The sequence below is a fragment of the Accipiter gentilis genome, chromosome 7 (genome assembly GCF_929443795.1).
Source record: "Accipiter gentilis chromosome 7, bAccGen1.1, whole genome shotgun sequence".
NCBI lineage: Eukaryota > Metazoa > Chordata > Aves > Accipitriformes > Accipitridae > Astur > Astur gentilis.
Window position 1 is genome coordinate 11,075,140 of NC_064886.1, and position 20,552 is coordinate 11,095,691.

Here is a 20,552-nt window from a genome sequence, read left to right on the forward strand (position 1 = left end):
AGCAGACGAGCGAGCCGGAAGCTTAAAGGCTAGCGGGTTATTCCGCCGACGCTCTACCCGGTGGGGCCGCGGCCTCGCTGCCTCGGCGGAGGACTGACGGCAGGGAGGCGGTGGAGGCGGGGGAGAGAGAAGATGGCGGAGGCCTCGGCGGCGGCCGCCGTGTCCCAGCACCGCTTCTTCTGCCATAGCTGCAAGGGGGAGGTCAGCCCCAAGCTGCCGGTAAGCGCCGGGGGTTGGGGCCGCGGTGTGTGTGTGTGTGGGTGGGGGGGGGGAGGCCGACGCCTCTCAGCGTCGCGGCCTCTCCCCCCGCCCCCGGCGGGGGCGGGCCAGGCCCGGGGGTGAGGGGCTCGCCCCCCCCCCCCCCCCCCAAGATCTCCCACTGGGGTGGGGATCCCTTCCCGGGGTCCAGCCTGGGGGGGCTATCCCCCCCTCAAGCCTTGCAGATAGGGGTGACCCTCCCTCATCCCCTTCCTGACCCCTGTGTGGAAGGGAAGCCCCCCAAGCCCTGCAGGCAGGGGCAACCCCCCCCCCCCCCCCCCAAGTCGTCATCTTCCCCCGAGCCTTTCGGGAAGGGGTGTTCCCTTCAAACGTTACAGACAGGGGAGACCCCCCCCTCCTCCCTCTGCCAGATCACCTTTTGACCCCTGCAGGGAAGGGGTACCCCCCCGCCCCCCATTCTGTGGTGAAGGGGTGCCCCCTGAAACAGGACTACCCTGCAAAGCCTCAGAGACTGCTGTGATCCCCCAAAACTTTCCTGATGCCTGCAGGGAGGGGCTCACCCCCAAAATCCCGTGGGGAAGGGGTGGTTTTCCAGAAACTCAGTGGTTAGGGGTGACACCCCCCACTCTGTGCCCTAGGCTGTGTAGAAAGGGGTCAGCTCTCAAATCCTGCTGAACCTTGTGGGGGCAGGGTGCCCCCCCCCCCCAACCCTGCTGACTGCAGTGACACCCCCCCCCCCCCCAAAAAAAACCTCTTGAGGACAGGTTGACCCACACCCCAACATCCGTAGGGCTGTAGGAGAAGATGAGTCCTTTTGGGAAGCGCTGATGTCCCTGCTGAAGACTGCAGAGAGCACCTGGATGGTCTGTATGTGGCCCCCTCCCAGGGGTGACCCCCAGCTCTCACCTCTTAACCAAGCCCGTGAGGGGTTCTTCATTGCTGCTGCCCCTCTGGGTGAGAAGGAGAGGAGGGCTTCAGCCCCAACCCAGTGGGACCGAGTCCCCCATATCTGGGGAGCCCAACACCCGCAAAAGGGTGAGCAGGGAGGTGACAAATCCCTGTGGCCCCTCAGCAAGGCAGCTCAAAGTGGGTCTGGGCTGGTGTGACCTTAATATTCTGCCTGCCCCCCCCTTCCATTTTGGGGGGTTTGGGGGTGGCAGGTTTGACCCGTGGTTGCTGAAGTTGGGGGACATCTGGGGAGAGAGGACAGGACTGAGCTGATGCTCCTGTTCCCCATGGTGCTGGGTATAATCCCAGTGCCCGGCCTGGGAAGGGATAGGGGCAGGACTGGGGGATACAGACAGGGCTGGTGTGTGGAGCAGCAGAAGGAGGGGGTGAACTGGGCGGCCACCTTCATCTGGCTGCCTGCATCCTTCCTCAGCTGAGCAGTGTGGGACAGAGGGGAGATGTGTTGGCAGCCGTTACCCGTGGGCTGCATCTACATCCAAGTCCGATTTACAAGCTGTCCTTGCTTTGCTGCTGGCCATATCTCCTGTCACCTGCAGGCGCCCTGGGATCTGCAGGCAGGAAGTTATCAGCTTTGTTTACCCACAAAGTTCATTTCTGAGCCGAGTTGTGGGTTTTCTCTGCTCCTTTACTGTCCAAGGGTGCTGGAGCCCTCCCTGTCCTTGTCTGTTGGCAAGATGGGAACAAGGCTGTGCACAGACCCCTTGGGCACCGAGGCCCCTTCCCTGATTTCTGTAAAATCCAGGCAAATGGAGCAATGTGGCCTCTCAGCAGCAAGAGGGGTGCACGCAGGCTCTGAAAGCGCTCGTACCCAGCCTGGTCAAGGGGCCCCGACATAGCCTCCAGTGGGGGCTTCTGCAGGCATGAGCAGCCCCCCAAGGCTTATCCTCATCTGATGGTATGGAAGTCGGATATCTGCATCCAGATCCATCCCAACTCCTCTGGAGCTAGTAGCTTTACCTTTGGGTGCTTCTCTTCCTTCCTGTCTCTCAAATTTTACTCCACTCTCACCATTTCCATCTGTTGCTGACTTCGGCACTTCACCTTTCAGTGTTTCAAAATCTACTGTGTTAGAAAGAATTACTGTCCAAAACCTGCTCAAACCCCATCCATCCACGAGACTCAGGCTTGCCTAGTGCCTCAATAGTATTTCTTGCTTGACCTGGGAGTAAAACTCCAGGCCTGCTCCATGAAACACCTTTACATCAAACCTCTGATGGTTTTTCATTTCCTTGGATCCGGCATGCCACGAGCGGTTTCCTTCGCTGCTAAATCAGGAGCCCAGGCGTACCGAAGTCCTTTCTGCTTTGTGTGGGCATTAAAGAGGTCGCCGAATCCTCTGCCTGGAGGATGGCTTGCCCAGCTCTCCCAGCGTGTCTTGCTCCAGTTTCTATTTCGAGAGCACCCAGAAACCCAGCTCAGGGTTGAGGCCTCAGTGGAGGCTGTTGTTTTGCCTCTCCCGCTGGGTTCCACTCTTGTTCCCCTCTGGAGACAGCTGGATTTCTGTAGGGATAAGCATTGTAGAGCTTTTGGTGGGTCTAGAAATACAGGTTGTTACGGTCCTGGCTTTATAAAAACATTTATTTGGAGGTTGTGCCTGCCAAAGTAATGAATTGGTTTGCTCTTTTGAGATTTCCAATCTTCTGGCCTGACCCTGGGGTGGGGACAGGGATGGACAGGTTCCCTGTGACCTGTTGGGGACTGTCAGTCATCCCCAAACCTGTTCCGTCACATCATCCCTTTGAAGGAAAAAGTAGCCAGAACTTCCTTACGGCCTTCCCCAGCTGGTCAGCTTGACTGGGAGAGGCTTTTGCAATCTTTACTCAGTGCCCAGACGTGCTTTAAGGAGCTTGGCGTGACCAGCTGCTGCATTGGGTTGGTGCTGTCCCCATGGCTTGGGGACAGTTGGTGTAGGGGTGTCAGCTGAACCCCCGGCTGGGGAGGATGTGGGCCATGGGGCTGCTCTGCCGGTGCTTGCAACAGGGTGACCTTGGGAGCTGCTTTCGCCGCTTCCCTTTGGTCTGTCCTCAGGTGGAGTCCCCTTGTCCCTCCAGGCTGGGTGACCATCACCATGCCTTGCAGGAGGAGTGCTGGTTGTGTGCACCCCAATCTGACGCAGCACTGATTTATTTTGGCCAGTGACTCTCTGTGCCTCAGTTTACCACCAGCAGAGCAATTACTGCTTCCATGGGGGTGGATCTGCAAAACTGAAAGTGATAAATTGCGAGAAGCTGGACCCATTTGCCAGGATCAGGATGTGGTCCCACGCCCCCAACATCTTTTTTTCTCTCACCCCAGACAAGTAACTTCTCTCTCTGTCTTTGCAAAAACAAAACAAATGCTGAGTGCACTGGTTTGGTTTTTTTTTTTTTTTTTTTAACTGTTCTCACCAGGATAATGGCAACCTAAACTAAAACCCTGGCTGCAGATTGTTTGTCCAGGAGGTTTTTCTTTGTACTGACACCCTCTGAGCAAAAGGATCTGCTGCTCATCAGGCAAGATTTAGAGGTGTGGGTCTGCTGCCTCCTTTCAAAGCCAGCATGCATCTGCCATGGTGTTTATTGCCATTGCTGGGACCTGGTAAGGACTCCCAGCACATTGGTTTTAGATGCAGCAGTCATCCTCAGTGGAGCTGCTGTGTCTTCTCACTTCAGCAGTAAGCTGGAACCTCCCAGAGAGTGGGCAGAGGTGGGATAGACTTTGCTCCCTGACTGCCCATGTCAACATGTGGGTGCCCCGAGCAGGGGTGGTGCCTCGACAGGTCACCTCTGGCCCTTTTGGCACAGGTGGGGGCTGCCTCCATGTCAGCAGGAGCCTGTAGTGTTAATGGGAGGCGGCGTTGGGTCTTTGATGGGGCTGCATTGGGTTGATGGCTGCCCGAACAGCTGGATTGCAGTGTGGGTTTGATGCTGAGAAGCTGGCTGATGTTTAACGATATCCCCTGCCGGCTATTTCAATTTGCTGTGTGCGGCAGGTGCTTGCCCTGATGGGGCTGCAGCCCTGTGGATCTGTTTGTATTTTAAAGCGGGGAGGAAAAACCCGAGAGAGAGAGAGAACGTGTGGCTGGATGAGATGCAAAACTGAGCAGGGATTTCGGCTCTCCCAGTGACACAGGTCCTGCAGTGCTGACTGCTGCTATGTGTGCTTGTTTCAGCCTGCTGCTCCCCTCCCCAGAGGTGGTAGGAGGAGGCTGGAGCAATTCCCCTGCTCATCCCTTCTGTGGCTGGCTGGCTTCATCCATGCTAGGCTCCTGTCCCTGCTGAAATGGCCTGACCCCCCTTCTCCTTCGTTGTGAAGCCAGGTGGTCTCAGCTGGGAGCAAGCCAGGAGAGGAGCTGTTCTCGCTTCGAGTTTCCGTACCCTTGAAGAGCTCTGGATGAACGCTGAGGATGATAAACCGTCCACCTGGTGCCACGCACGGTTAAAAGCTGTCACCCGGGTGTCCGGTGTTTTGGTGGTGGAGTTTCCCTTGCACTCAGCCCTGTGCAGCTCAAAGGAATGCTTGAATTGGCTGATGAACTGTGCGATGATGCTGAAATGGATTCAAGGTTAGGATAAGATAGTCCCTGTCTGTAACATCAGTGACAGCATGTTTAATATTTATAATGAAGAGTCTGTCTGTGTCTCACCGAGGGCCCTGTCCTTGCTCTGGGGGGAAGAAGAAGCAGCAAGTTCTGAGGTCAGGTCCTGGAGCAGAGGAGATGGCGTGTGGCTTTGTACAATAGTGAGGTGAGGGAGATGTTGTCCCAGAGCATTTGATGTCACCTGCTGTCTGGTGTGACAACTGCTTTGTCTTCTCTTGGCAGTATGTTTTTTATTAAGAAACAAAACAAAAACCAAACACCTTTTTTGCATAAAATTAGCTGTCTTGGCTCCTTTGAGCTCTGGATCCCCTTTCCAACAGGGACTAGGGAATGGATTAGGGACAAAGTAGTGGAAAATGAGGGGTTACTGAGCAGTCTTTCTTCTAGACCTCCATGTGCTGAAGCATCTCCTGAGCTGGAGACTGTACCTGCACTCTTGGGTTTAAGAATCACAATCCTCCAAGAATTCATCTAGTGACCTTTTAAAGACATTTTTATGCTTCTGGATTCCCAACACCCTCTAGCCGTGGCCTCCACAGCCAATGTGTAGCATGAGGAAGGTCCTCAGATGGTAAAAACACATGTCGAGGTGATAAGCTGCCTCGAGGAGCAGAGGTCTGGGGAGAAGCTGTTGAGCTTCAAGGGTGAGAGCCACGGTCCTGGCTCATGTGCCAGTGTGATAGCAGATCTCAAGAGTTCATGTGTGCTCCAGCATCCCGCCGGGGGAAGAGATGCCATGGAGGTTTTTTTTGCTGCTGCTTCTTTGTGAGAATGCAAAAGCCGTCTTTTCCTAACTGATGTTTAAGGCGTGTAAGGCTCAGTCTTTCTGTGAGCTGCAACTTGTGTGGCTCTGAAGTGTTGATTTAGCGTCTCTTCTCTGGGCAGATCAAGTCTTTTCACCCATGTCAAATATAAACTATACAGTTTATTTAATGCAAGGAGCAGCTGCCCCTTGGGTGAAGCCGGTTTGGACGGTGCAGAGTGATGTTGCCCAGTACTTAAAAATGAGGAGTAAATATCGTTGCAGCTGTGGGGATTACAGGAGGGCTATTTAATTCGGCAAAGACAAATGAGTCAACCCAAGCCCGGGGTGATGGAGCTGAGTTATCCTGCCTGTAGCTGCCTGGTGAAGAGAAGGGAAGGTAGTTAAGTTATGTCTGGGGTTAGAGCTGTGGGATGGGCTCATGGCCATTGAAGGGAGGACAAGCGACCAGAGTAGAAGTGTGCACAGCTGCTGGATGGAGCAAGAGTTGGGGAAAACTTCTCAGCTTGCCTTATGCTTTCTCCTTCATCGGAGCCTGTGCCTTGCTGATCAGGGAGCTTGCTTTGAGGTCTCCTCTCCAAGTTGCCGGTGCCTGGAATAGCCAGGAGAACATGAGAAGGGGACGGTTTGAGCCCTGCCTTGCAGGTGAGGGTGACAAACTAACACCATTACCTGTGGGCCTTTGGCCGCAGTGGCTGGGAGCAGCTCGAGTTTGGTGCCTCAGCCAAAAGATGCTGACGGCACTGAAAGCTCCGCGATAGAGGGCTGAGCTGGCAGGACAGGCTGGACTGCAGAGGGGACGTGCCGTACCATGATGGCCTTGTCAGTATGGCACCGGGCGCTTGGGTGGTGTAGGGTCTTCTGAGTGCGATGTGACACTGATGGGGGGGAATTGGTGGTTCCTGGCTTGCTGTGCATCTGGGTGGGATGATGATCAGGGCAAAGGCACAAACGGTGCCTCTGCCAGAGCCTGGCCATGTGCCTTGCTTTGCCTGCTCAGCCCAAGAACCCAAATGGCACAGCAGATGGACCAAAGCAACCTGCGTGTTGGTTTTCCTGGTGTTTTAGAGTCTTTAAATTCAGTTTTCTGCGGGGACCTCAAGTCTTAGACGGTTTTCTGCCATGTGCCTTTGCTTGCTTCTTAATTGGAATTTAATTTGCATCTTTCCCTCTGTTTTGGGGGTGAAGGGGGACTGGGGGACCGCCTGGGTGTATGGACCCACAAACCAGATGCTGAGAAACCTTCTAGTCCATCCTTTCTGGCCTGATGTAGGATCAAATCTAGTAACATCGCTCCTGACAGATATGCTTAGGCTAGCCATGTATGTGCCACCCAGTTCTGGCTGCTAAAGAAATCAGCTGGCTGCTTTCCTCTAGCTAATGAGCCTGCATCTCTTGTGACCAGGGCACACTGGGCTCCTGTCAGACAGAGCCTCAGACAGAGCCGCAGGCAGCAAGGGCTTCTGATGGGATTTTGGTTTATTTTCCTTCTGGGAAACACAGACCACCAGGCTGAAGGGGAGTCGGAGTGATAGGATGCTGCCGGCTTCCCTGGAAAGCCTTTTTCTTTGCACCGTGGCTGGATCCTGCTCGGGGAATGAGGTCCCTGTGCTCACCGAAATGGTTGCGGTGGCAGTTCTCAGGACGTGGGGCACCCATGGAGTTCCCTCTGTGCAAGCAGGAGGCTCTGGCAGAGACTGGGGCTGTCTGATGCATCCCTAAACCTCTTGCAGAAAGCAGGTAGGTAAGATGAAGGGCCCGTGCCTCTCCGTGCATGCGACGCTCTGCAGTATCCCACCCGCCTCCCGTTGTCTGTTCTGGTTTCCCTTCTCCCTCCCCCCTGTTGCTATTTATCCCAAATGCCATTTTTATCTCTCTTCATGCTCTGACTATAGATTTGAGCTGCTGGGCAAGGTGCTGGTAATTTCCATACAGATTATAACATAAAAAGAAACATTCAAAAGCTTCCAGAGACACATCAGACCTGCAGTGTCCCTGATGGCATGGCCTGCTGCTAAGTTTAGGAAGAAAAGAAAAAAAATTAAAAAAAATCTTTTCAACATGGTCATTTTGACAGGGAAAATGCTGGAAATGAATTAGGTGAAGGATTTTTAGACAGTGCAGAACATCTTCCTGGTTCGGTATCCCTCTGAAGCCTGGTGGCATAGTATGAAATGAGGTGGCATAGTATGAAATGAGCTTTTTTGACCCCAGTATTTTAGTGCCTAGCTTTAGATTTGGTATGTATTCATTAGTTTTAAGAAATACCAGGCATTCACTGCTCCTTGCTTCTAATTTGCAGCTCAGATCCAGCATCTCTGAAGAGGGACACCTGAGAGTACTCTGCATTTTGCAGAACCTTCCCAAAAAGAGCTTTTTCTTTTTTTCTCCCCTCTGTATTGTAATTTTGGTTCAGAGGTGGGTCCATGCTATACCCCCCAGCCTTCCTGGCTGCACAGCTGGACTTAGTCTCCGTGGTGGCATTTAGTCCCACAATTTGCTCCTATGCAGAACCGAGCAATGCACATTCCCCTTTCAAACACACGCATCGCACGCATCTATTCTCGTTAGCCTTGCAATTCACAGATGCAAAGCCGAAAGCCCCAGGCAGATTTTTTTTTTTTTTTTCCCTTTCTAAGAGCTCATCATCCATCAGTTCCCATTATACTCAAGGCTGGAGCTCTTTTGAAAATATACCACATGTTTGGCTGCCTAAATGGGTCTTTGTGAAAACCTGTGCTCGACCTCTCCTGTCGCAGGCTGGGGTGTCATGTGTGTTTTGGGAGCGAAGCTGTTGTGGGCAGCCCCCTGCTGCATTCTTGTCCATCTTTGAAGCTGCTCCAGCTGGCAAGCGAGGTGCCCCTGTGTAAGCACAGCACCTGGTAAATATTGCCAGCTAATGCTTTGCTTGGGGGGGAAAAGCAAAATGAGATTAATTGAGGTGTCTAGAGGGCTTATGTGCCATTCCCAGGGAAACACAGACTCAGTGGGAAAATGAGACGGAGCTGTATGGTGACAGGGGATGGGAAGATGAAGCTTGCATTTCATGAAAGCAAAAAAAGACATGGGTGAATTTGGAGCTGCCTCTACAAAGGTGTTGTGTTACAGGGCTGGGAGATGTCTCACCTGTGCCCCAGCTCCGGTAACGCTGCACCAGGAATTCGATCAGTCCTTGAGCTCAGTGGCGTTTTGGGAGTTCAAAGGAAGGAGCTGGAGCAACTGGTGTACCACTGGCATGGGTGTCTTATCTTTCCTCTTCCTTGTCAGGCTCCAGGTCTAGGTAGCAGGATTTGACACCGAGGGCTCAAGGCTGTGGCTCACAGGATGCTGGCAGGGTTTTTATCTGCTGTCTGGGAAGCGTGAGTAAAGAAAGCAAGACTTATCAGGAGGGTTGGTTTTTGGACAGAGACTCCACAAATCATGGGTTGAAAAGTCACTGCCTAGAGCATGGGTTTTGGGAGTGCTCTGTCTCCTGCAGCAGGATGGGCTGGGGAGGGAGGATCTGGGGGTGCTTTTTGGTTTTGGCAACGTTTTGCCCTAAATTGAAGCTGACCCATGGCTCTGGGACAAAATGAGGGCTTGCAATGAAAACAGAAAACTTTTCTCCTCTAAAGAAATCTTCCCCACTGCACCTAAAAGCTCAGCTGCCTCCGTGGTTCTCTGTGAGCAGCTCTTCCGATTCCTGGTGCTGAACCCGGGATTGCCGTGTGGTCATGCAGCTGGATGTGCCCTTCTCTCAGGTGAAGGCTGACAAGGATGCTCTCCTTTTGGGGAGCAGTCCTTATATTTCTCTTGGTGGATAAATAGCTGGTAAAGGGGTGTTGCTGTGCTGATGTAGTTGTGAGGATGGAGCCCTTCTGCCCTTTCCCTGCCGGTGCAAGCCCTGGTTGATATTCCTTGTGTGTGTGTTTGCCCCTGGGTGGGGTGTCCCTGCTTGGTAATGCTGGGGGGGGGGGGGTGGGTGGTGAGAAACCACAGGGGGAATCTGATTTTTTTCTCCTTTGGCTGGTTTTCAGGAGGGCTGGAGGTGGGGAGGCTGGATAATGGCTTTTCCCCACCTTTTGCACAGAACTTGCACTTCCGTAGCACCAGATGAGCATGGGCTGAGGAGTCCAGAGGGGCCACAGGAGGTTTTCTCCCGCTTACAGATAGGGAGGTGATGGGGGCTGCCCATAGGGCCCTGAGTTCAGGGAACTGCTGCAAGGTGGACCCAGAGGTGCCTCTTCTCCATGCTTTGTGCTCTGGCTGTGCGTTGTCTGTCTGTGCATCTGCCCAGCCTGGCTTCTTACTATCTTTCCCTGCAGCAGATCCTGCTTTGATGGCCCTAGCAGCATATTCCAGAGCAGAGAAGCCTCTGGATTATCCAGTTCCCTCTCTCCCATCCTTAAAAGCTTTGCAACCACAGCGCAAACCCATCCACCTCCTGCTTTACTGGTGACCAGCACCTTCCTACTGATCCGGCAGCGCCTCAGCTGGCAGGGCAGGCTCAGAAGGAGCCAGCAGTGGGAAAGGTGCATGTTTGAGCCTTTTGGATTAGAATTTTGTGGCCTTGGGAGGAGCTGCTTTTTATCCAGGTGATGTGCCAGGGCAAGCAGCCCTGGGGCTGTGTGTTCCCTCTTCTGCAGCCCAGATAATTCGTTTGGTAAGGGGATGGCCTGCTCGGTGGGAGGACAGAGCAACGGGCAGAGGTAGTATCGGTGATCAACAGCTGGCAAGCCTGGCTTACATATGGAGTTCCCTTTTATGAAAATGGTTTGGCAGGAAAAAGTAAAAAATATTTATTTTCTAACTCTGGTAATTGCAGAACATGTCTGCAAGTTCCCTGCAAGAGCCGTCTTCCTCTCGGTGCGAGCAGCAGCAAATCCAGCTCCCTGTTGGCGCTGCGTTGCCAGCAGCTCATCGGCTTTCTGACACCAGTTTAATTCAAGTGACTTGCTTTCCGTCATTGTGGCTGGGAACTGGCCTTGTCCTGGTGCTTTGCAGCAGGCTTGTAAATGGCTCTTTTCTTAAATGTCATTGTCTGTAGGTGTGTTGGTTTTTTAAATTTATTTTTCTTCGGTCCACCACTAACCTTGTGTGTTCTTGATATGGGTGCGTTTTTTTGTTCCACAATTGTCAGTTGAGGTGAATAATATCTGCTGTAACCACTGGGCTTTGAAATCCTCTTAGTGAAACCGAAACTCTGGTCTTCCAGAGTGCCTTTACAGGGAGGTGGAGATCAGGAATCCATGTTAGACTCCTGTAACTCTGGTTAGAGTCCTGTTAGATTCATGTAACTTTTTGAGCTCTGTCTTTTTCCTGAAATCACAAGCTAAGTGCTTGGTGGCTAAAACTGGCTTCCTCTGTCTTTACAGGAGTACACTTGCCCAAGATGTGAATCTGGCTTTATTGAAGAAGTCACAGATGATTCCAGGTAACATAAACATTGATGCACCACTTGTTTTACCACATGCTTACGTTTCTTCTGGGTTTGTAAGATGCATGGTGTAAAGCCTCTAAAAACTGTGGACAACAAGGATAAAATAAGGAATGCAAAAGGAAAGCTTATATATTAGTGTGAATTGGACTTAATACCGGATGAGACTGAAAATACAAGTGGCTATCGGTCTCATGCTAGAGCCACGTGGAGGGGTTTGGGGCAGACTTCCAAGGAGATGGGATTTGTGAAATAAGGCTGTACAAGGTCCTGTGAACAAAAGTGCTTATAGGTTTTGGACACCTGTTTCTTTGGTCTATTAGAGCAAAAAGCATTATTTTCTTTTTTTTAGGAATCAAGCTTGAATCTCAGTGACTCACAGTACCTTTATTTTCTTTTTTCCTGTGTTGGTCCCAGCTCAGTCTCCCAACTGCCTCTCCAGTCTCACAGCTCAGGCTAAGAGAGAAAGAAATACCTTTTCTCTCCAGGAGCACCAGTTTGGTCATTGATGATCCAGCAGAACACGGTGCCAGCAAATTAGGGATCCCAAATGATGTCTGTTATATATGATCCACTTACTATGTTTGGTCTCTCATTGCTGAGAAAACTGCTTTATTTGGGTTGGCGGTAGGCGAGATGAAAGGGCAGCAGTGATTATGTGAACCTTTGCTATCTGAGACTTGCCACAGCAGGAATCTGGGGCTGGGTGTCACTGAGGAGATGACTTAATGTCACACTACGTCGTCTTCTTAAATATGAGTGTATACCTGTCACTTAAGGCAAGACTGAAGGGGTCCTCTGGGGCACTTGGCACACAATCCCATTTGCAGAATGATGAAGGTCCATCTCAAATGCCTCCTCTTAGGAGGCTTTTCCAGAGTCTGGGTAGTTAGAAACTACGCTTCTTCCATGGTCGGGTTGTGCACAGCATGCTAGCACATAAACAAGCCTTTTAACTTTAATAGTCTTTTTCTGTCCCTAGGAATTATTCCACTGTGTTCACACAGGCAGGCTCTGTTTGCTCATCCCTTTCTCTCTCAGACCACACGGGGACTGTCTTGCTCACACGAGCTCCTGTCTCTGTTTAACCCTGGAAGAGGAGCTGATTTCTGGAGGGGTGACCTCCTCTCACTCACCTGTTTTTCTCCAGTTTTCTAGATGGCAGTGGCATAGATGACAGCCCATCCACACAGTTTGCAGAGGTGAGTTTTGCTGTCTTGTTTTTTTTTAAAAACAGACAAACGAAAAAACAAACCAAAAAAACCCCCAAAACAACAACAAAACAAAACCTGTAGCCATGAAGAGGTTTTCAGTCTCAGCTCTGGCTGCAGCATGTCAAGGCATCTTCACGCAAAAAGGACAACTGATCTTCCTAAGAGTTTTCAGGAACTTGGCAAATTTTGAGGAGACTGTTGACATTGCCAGGGTTGAGACCTGCCAGAAATTTGCTCACTGGGCAGGGCAGGAAAAGAAGGATGCTAGAAAGACACGCTGGCCCCTAGTGCTGGCAGATGCTGGGATGTGTCGGTGACACTCAGCCAGCCAGGGAGGGTGTTGCCTGACTGCCCTTTCCTCCCTGCTCATTTCTGCTCTGAGTTTTACCAGAAATACAACTGTCTAAAAGTCCAAACTCATAATAAAGTCTGCATCTTGTAATTCAGTTGTGTGCACCTCAGAGCAGGGGGTGTTGGGCAACGAGTGCTGGAAGTGTCTTTTCTTACCCCATTACCTAAAGTCTCAAACAGCCAGGCACGTGCCAACAGCCTGAGTTGAGCTCCGTGAATACACACCCTGAACTCATGCTGTGGCCTCGCCTGAGTCACCTTGGGCTCGTGGCTGCGGCAGCAGCTCCTCTTCCAGAGCTGGGGAAGGCAGGTTGTCTTTAGACTCTGATTGCAGGCTCCATTCCTCATGGCTCTCTATTTCCCTTCAGCGGTTCAGCTGATCTGTGTAGAACAGATGGAAATAAAATTTCTATGCGTCTCGTCTGCCAGCAGACCTTGCTCAAAGATCAAGTTATTTTGTTTGCTCAGTTATTGAAGGAGTTTTAACTGTTTCTCAGTCCTGCCAGGAGAGCTCCCCGATGTCTTGAGTCACATCTCATAGGCCAGGGTTATCCCTGGGTAGATTTGGGGGTCTGTGTTGTTGCTTGAGCCCTCCTTCGCGTCCTGCAGCAGCCACTCAATTCAGTGCCAGAAAAAGGGTCACCAAATAACTGAAATTCCTCTACAGCTTTGAGTTTTGGATCTGGGTCCCTCCTGTTTGCTTCCACGCTCCCTGCATATGGCTGGTTTGCCTCTCCTCCCCTAATCTTCAGCTGGACCCATTTGTCTTCTGAACAAAACTGTTGCCTTTATATTGCTCCTCCCCAGCACCATATCCCAGAAATGCCCGTGTTTCAGCAAGATAAAGTGATCTCGTCTTATAGCCCACTGTCAGTTTACAAAGAGCTTTGGGATGCCTCTGCATGAAAGGCACTATGTAAGTTTAAATGGCTTTTAGAATTAATAATAAATGAAAGTCTTCTCTCAGCAGGGTGGCTGCAGGCAGAGCTCTATCTTGATCATAATCAGCAGGAGAACAAGCAAAACTCTCGTCTGCAGGGTATTAATTCAGAGAACTTAAGAAGGACTTCTCCCTTTCCTCCAATACCAGATTGAACCAGGCAATGCAAGAGACTTTTAAAGTGAGCTAATTCAGTGTGAAATGGAAATGAAGCTGCTCTCATCATGTCATAACACACGATGAGGGTCTAGTACAAATAAGAAAAGAACAGCCCTCATGTTATGTTCTGTGGCATTTAATTCCCACAGTAAATCCAAGGGCACTGCTTCTTCGAATATGACCTTTGCAGCATGGAGCTTGGCCTGGGCATATCAAGTGTGAGCAGCAGCTTGCTCTCACATGCTACATGGAGAGTTTCTTGTCTAATGCTCCTTGTTTTGTTGTCCTCTATGATTTTTTTTCTTCCTAAACCCACATCATAAATCTTCAGTGCCCTCCTCAGCTGTTATTTTATTCCGTAGGTGATCTGAATCATGGAAGGAATAAAACCAAATGGCTTTTGCAGGAGAGGGACGCTGAGGGGGCTCTCTGCTTCAAGCTGTGGGTCAGGATGGGGATGCCTTGCTCCGGGTTCCCGGGTGTTTTTGTCCACCCCCCAGTTTCTCTGCAGGCTGGCAGCCTACAGCGGGGAGCATAGCCAGGAGCTTTGCAGAGATCCATTGATTACCCCCAGCAGCTCTTGATTTGTGTCCCTCCTTGCCCTTGGAGGGGCTCAGGGTTGGCAGTTTGACTTGGTCGAGGAGCAGGTGGGTTTTTGCACCACCAGCAGCAGGTAGATCTGCTGTAGGGCCAGGAGACAGCTTTACTTGTGTGGATGGACCCCACAAAACAGTGTGACATGTGTGAGACCTTTCATTATCGGCTATTTCATGCTGCTCTGTTCTGCAGTGTTGGGTTCACTGAACTGGAGGACACAACCGGAGATACAAACCCTCTTTCTCGGGCCGTGCTTTGGTTCCCTCAACCACATCTGTTTGCTGCCTGTGGCTGTGAGGACCCAGAACAATCAATGAGCCCGTGGCAATTGAGGCTCAAATATCCCCTTAAATCCCAGCCCTTGGAGAGAGAGACCAACCCTCACAGTGCCCTGGGGTGGCTTAACAAAATATGTTGTTGGGATCTGTACATAGCAGGAAAGAGATGACATGTTGGTCTTCCCAGGGGTGGTACTTCTGATTAGTTTGGACTATAATTAAGTCTGTTTGCCAGACTTTTTTCAGGGAGCCATGGCAACCATATGAATTGCTCAATTGCTTCTGTTGAGGTGGACTTCCCTGCCTCCATGTTGGCAGCGGAGTCACCGGGATTAGTGACAGAGCCGTGCGTGGTTTGTGTCTCCCCTTTTCTTCCCCCAGCTTTGGGACCATTTGGACCACACAATGTTCTTTCCTGACTTCAGACCCTTTCTGAGTAGCAGCTCACTGGATCAAGACAGCAGGGACAATGAGAGGGGCCACCAAGCCCATGCTGACCTCTGGGGACCAAGCCGACCCCCGCGACTGCCCATGACACGGAGGTACAGATCCCGGGGCAGCTCGCGCCCTGACAGGTCTCCTGCTATCGAAGGGTAAGTGCCTAAATTACCCCCTGGAATTGTCTCCTTCCCCCATCAGTGGAAAAAAATGCGGGATCGTGGGGAGAAACCTGATGAAATGGGATCCTGGCACTTAACAGTAGGTGACCCTTGGGCCCAGAAAACACAGGTTTTCACATCAGATGCTCTACCCTTCATCCCTCTCGGCATGAATTGAAGCTGCATGGTGGGAAAGGTGGGGTTTGCCTGTAACCGTGCCAACCCTCGCCACAGGGAAACGAGTCAGTGCTTGGGAAACTCAGTCATTTCCTCTCCCAACCCTCCCACACTCTGATGAGTTAGCATCCCTTGTTTCTTTGTGCTGTCCCTCTGTCTGAGGGCTTGCCTTTCTGCAGAGGGATTTACTTAGGCATGAGTCTTGCAACAACATGGCTACGATCGATCGGAGCAGTATTTCGTGTTTTGCTGCCCATTGTTGCTAAACTGTTGCTGCTGCTGCCGTGTATTTGTTTGCTCAACTTGCTCTTTTTTTTTTCTCTTTTGATTCCTCCCCCTTTAGAATAATACAGCAGATCTTTGCAGGGTTTTTTGCAAACTCAGCGATTCCTGGCTCACAGCACCCTTTTTCCTGGTGAGTAGCAAGCGTGGTTTAGACCATGGCTTTGATCACGGCTGTCCACACCAGTAAAGAGCTGTGGTCTGGTGCTGGGGAGCTCCATCTCCCCAGTGTGGCTTCACTGGGAGGATTGTTCAAACCTTGGGGCACATTTGGGGTGGTTGAAACAGCTTCCTTGACTCTCTGCTCCCATCTGCAGGAGTGGGATGCTGCATTCAAATCCTGGGGACTACGCGTGGGGACAGAGCGGCCTTGATGCTATTGTCACCCAGGTAAGACCCTTATAATTGCCTGGGTGGAGAAAGTCCCAAGCTGGCTGGCTTGGGCTTTGATCTGTGCCTCTAAGTTTTTTGTGCTCCTCTCTGGTAAGTCCCAGTGCTGGAGATGAGCCCTGGGTTTCGGATGAGGACTATGAACAGACCATAGGTTTCTGGCTTGGTGGTTGCTTGTGCCCTGCATCTTCAGAGGGTCTAGGAACAGGGGCTCAGGCCTTATTCCTGTGGAAATAGTGTCTGAGTTCACCTCTGTCAACCCATGTCTGGTGCAAGGCTTGCAGGTGCCTTGCAGTGGGCTCAGCAGAGGCTGAGGATGAAAATCTCCCAGCATCAGCCCTGGATCTCTTGCCAAATTCAGCAATTTGCAGCTGTGAGCCATTTCCCCCTGTGGTTTGTGGAGGGATGAGCTGAGTCTGCTCCTGTTCTCTGGAAGCATTGTCTGGCTCCTTTGAGGATCGGGGGTGTCCAGCCTCCATCCACAAACCGTCTCTTCCAGGGTGTTGGCATCACTGGGGTGGAAAGAGCAGACGGATGCTTTACTGAGAGCTAATTTGGCTGCTGTTGTCATGCTGACACCTCCTGAAAGTGCCTGGCAAAGCCATCTGCTGCCATTCATAAGTAGCCCCTGGCTTCCCAGGCTGCATCACACACCCGTCTTGCCTGCCTTACTCACCACCGCTTTCTAAAATGAGTCTGCAGCCCACATGGCTGCTCAGAGACAGCACCTTCCTCCTCCCACCCCACACCCAGCAGAGCAGAGCAAGCCCCGGCAAGCGCAGTGCAGTGGAGTTGGTGTTTTAGTTCAGATTCAGGCTGGATATGCAGGCTCTGCTCAGCTGTTGTCTGCATCTGGAGCAGCAGCCCTGCCCATCCCGGGGTTTCATGTCATCCCAGGCATCTTAATGTGGCCCTCAAAGTTAAATGAGACTCCTGCAAATGCTTCTCTGTGCTCTCCCTGACCATGTTTGAACCCATTTGAGCTGATTGCCAGGTGAATCTGGGTCTTAACAGTATAAAATTTCTATGAGTCATGAAACTATAACGCTAGGAAAACAGGTGCTGTCAACACCATCTCTGCAGCTTGAGCTCAGCCTGTGTTAAACATTGGAGGCTCCATGCAGGAGATACAGACCCACAGGAGAACAGGCTTTGGTATGGCTGCTCCTTGGTTTGGTGGCAGTACTAGACTAAAGCAGCTTCTCTTTATGGCCCTGGGAGGTCTCCTCTTTCCTCCTAAAACCTGGGTCAAGCCTTGGGAGAGGCAGAAGGTGCTCAGTCTCCCTTGTTTCTGCAGTATGAGGTTCTTCCTCATCTTGAAACATCTCTACCGATTCCCTTTCAGTTCAAAATTCTCCAGGGGTAGCTTAGCACCCTCTCCCATGTCTGTGGCAATGTGTCCCTTCCCACCCAAGCTCTTCAGTCTCCCAGCTGTTGATGCAAGAGGAAATATCTGGAGGGCAGCAATGTTAGAAGGGGGATTGTCAGGATTGAAGGCATGAAAGTAAGGTTTTAACACTGAAAACGTCGATGCAGAAGATGGAAGGGTCACCTGTGCACTGAATATCTAAACTAGGATGAAATGATCTGAGCTTGCTTCTAGGGTTGGGCAACAGGAATGTTTCTGGTGGGGCAGCTGTGACACAGCCTGCCTGGGAAGTCTGTCACTTCAGGAGCATTAGGACCAGGTCATAGACATCCCCGAGGGACAGCCTGTGCTGAGCTGCTCGTGCCTGGCTGTCCGGTTTTGGGATGTAGCACGCTCCATGTTTGTAGGACAATGCTTTGCACAGCAAAGCAGTGTCCCTACTCCTGAGCACAGCATATTTTCTTCTCCACAGCTCTTGGGGCAGTTGGAAAACACGGGACCACCTCCAGCTGACAAAGAGAAGATCTCATCTCTCCCGACAGTGACAGTAACTCAGGAACAAGTCGGTAGGTGAAATCAGGCATCAGCGTCCAATGTCACTCATGTCCTGATGCTTTGATGTACATGTCCTGAGCTTCCCCCACTCCCTCTGCTAAGGCTCAGCCTCTTTGCTGTGTCCTTGCGCTTCCCTGGCTGATGCGGGAGGATAGAAGGCAGTGCTGCTCCATCCTTCTGAACTACTGCCTAGACCCGGGCTGGAAACACTCGTGTCTTCCAGCTCAGGAGATCCTGAGCTTTGCTCCTGCTGTCACCTCTGGTGTTCAGTTCTCCTGGGACTCTCAGATCTCTGCCAATTCAGGCCATCAGCAAAGACCTTCCTCGTTTCGCAGAGTGTTTGTGCAGTCCCTAAGTGCTGCCTTTTTGGCCTACCAAATCCCTGATTGCTTTACCTTCCTCAAAAATCTGTTTTTTCTGTTGTTTGTGGTCTCGTTAGAGCTGGTCTTGGTGAGTTGCTTTCTTCCCTTTCAAACTGGCTCCCAGCAGGGCTGGTAGTTGAGGCTCTGAACGTATTCCTGCCGAACTACTCTGGAAATGTCATGTAAAACTCACAGGTTCTTGCAGTGCAGCTAGCAGCAAAGACCTGTGGGTTTCTCATAACGTTTATGGTTTTGCAGTTAGCTCACCCCAGGGATTTTTCTCCCCGTGTTTGCAGAAGGCTGTCTCTGAAGGCTGCTCAGAGGATCCCTTTCCCTCCAAGCTGCTCTATTACTGGAAACTAAAATGCTCCATTAAGACAAACTGTTTGATTAGAAAAGCTGTTTCCACAACAGATATTTTTGTCTGGTGCTTTTTATATACCCATGTCTCCTCTTCTTGTCTGGGAAGCCAAGAATTTCCATGGTGTAATGCTCAGTCTGGCCTGTTTGAATTGACAGAGCTCAGGCCATGCAGCCTGGCAGTTGAGAGAGGCTGGGAGCTTGGTCTCCCCAGGGTGTGTGATGGAAGCATCCCCCGCCAGCCTTGCAAAACTGCCTTTATTCTGGGCGAGGAAGTTTTGGCAGGATTTGGCTAAAATACCCTTGGTTTGATTTTTGTTGTTGTTGTTGCCAGTCATATGCAGAGAATGTAAGGAATTTCTTTGGTACCTGGCTGCTGAATGCTGCCGTGCCCAGTAGGTTGCATGCAAACAGACCCTGCCTTGTAAAGATCAGAGTTTGTGTTCCCAGAGAGCTAAAGCTGCCTGCTTCACCCTCCTCACTCTGCATATCTTCCAGATACGGGTTTGGAGTGTCCTGTGTGCAAAGAGGACTATACAGTAGCGGAGCAAGTTCGGCAGTTACCGTGCAATCACTTCTTCCACAGCAACTGCATCGTGCCATGGTTAGAGCTGGTAAGAGCCTGCGACCATGGGTCTGGGGGCTCCGAGAGATGACCTGTCTCTGAGCCAAGCCTTGTGTGTCTGATGGGATGAAACCATCTGGGTAAAGCAGCCATCTGAGTGGCACTTCCCTGAAGTTCCCACATTTCTCTTGCAGCATGACACGTGTCCAGTGTGCAGGAAGAGCTTAAAAGGTGAAGATTCGACTCGGCAAACACAAAACCCTGAGGCCTCAGCGAGTAACAGCTTTAGTAGTGAAAGCCAACTACATGATCGATGGACTTTCTGACGCTCGAGGGCTTCCCTGGGGGCTCGGGACAGAGTATCGTTACTACGGATGTACATTGTATTATAATTCAAACAACAAAAAAAAGAGTAGCAGGAAATATAGGGCAGGGGAGGGAACCCACCCTGTGGTATTACTGCAATGAGTGCTGTCTTTTTCCTGAAACTTAGCATCTCCGAGCGAATCGCGTCTCCATTGGAATCGCCTCTTTAGTCCTAAATTCAGAGTCTTTTGAGTGATTTGACTTGATTTTATACTTGTGAAACCTTTACTTCAAATGTGGCCCTATCTGAGGCAGGGTGAGTTGGTGCAGGGAGGGTTGGGGAGACCCCGTTGGGGTCCTGAGATGTCTTGTGCAGCCTCCCCAGCACAGGGTCAGCTCCCCCCTGTCCTCACTCCTTGTCCTCCCCCGTCCCCAGCAAAGAGATGGCAAATTTGGGTGGGGAAAGTGTCCCATTTGCATTGCTCCTTGTAGTAAAGGAGGGAGTGGAATGGAGATTTTGGACTTCTCTCCTCTGACCCCTTTCCCTGCCCCTCAAACCAGCTGGGCAGAATCAAATCCAGGAGGTTTTTTGGTTTTTGGGTTTTGGTTTTTTTTTTTGGCCCCCTTCTCTCTTGAATTCAAGTGACTGTGTCTATAAAATAGTGTTCTAGGTTTTCTCAAGGGAGAGGCAGGGGTGAAGATGGAGGCATTGGAGGGTTTCTGGAGTTCTTCCCCAGGCATGCTGGTGGAGAGAAGTGTGCTCGGGATTCTCAGGAACCCCCAAGTTCTGGGAACAGGAATGCACCAAGCAGGATTTTCTGTCTTGTTGTGGACTATTTTTGTTTGTTTGTTTGTTTTTTCTGGCCCTTCGCCATGTGCCTGTGTCCCCAGGTCTGTTCCAACCTGTCCCCCACCTACAGTGAGTCATTTAGGATCCTTAGCTGGCTTGTATCATATGGACCACATTAAAGGCATCCTTTAGGAAAACAGATCTAACTGTGCATAGCCATTTTAACGGCCAATTCCTCAGTGTTTAATACACAATCTTAATTCTCCCTTAGTCCGATAACTTTAAGAGAGTCTCTTTATTTTGCGGAATTT

General features: G+C 51.1%; 1 protein-coding gene across 1 annotated transcript; it reads left to right on the forward strand.

Moving 5' to 3' along the window:
• The first annotated feature begins 122 nt into the window (after positions 1–122).
• RNF115 (ring finger protein 115) lies at positions 123–20,095 on the forward strand. Its single transcript, XM_049804539.1, has 9 exons — positions 123–219; positions 10,886–10,944; positions 12,098–12,149; positions 14,868–15,079; positions 15,606–15,677; positions 15,862–15,934; positions 17,776–17,869; positions 19,079–19,194; positions 19,340–20,095. Exons 1-9 carry the CDS (start codon positions 133–135, stop codon positions 19,469–19,471), a joined length of 897 nt encoding a protein of 298 aa, XP_049660496.1. The 5' UTR covers positions 123–132; the 3' UTR covers positions 19,472–20,095.
• The last annotated feature ends 457 nt before the right edge of the window (positions 20,096–20,552 follow it).

Bases quoted from the DNA above. Each gene is read 5' to 3' on its own strand.
- RNF115 (XM_049804539.1), top strand. From the start codon at position 133: ATGGCGGAGGCCTCGGCGGCGGCCGCCGTGTCCCAGCACCGCTTCTTC. The intron at 10,945-12,097 runs GTAACATAAACA...GTTTTTCTCCAG, and splicing joins GAAGTCACAGATGATTCCAG to TTTTCTAGATGGCAGTGGCA. The intron at 15,080-15,605 runs GTAAGTGCCTAA...CTCCCCCTTTAG, and splicing joins AGGTCTCCTGCTATCGAAGG to AATAATACAGCAGATCTTTG.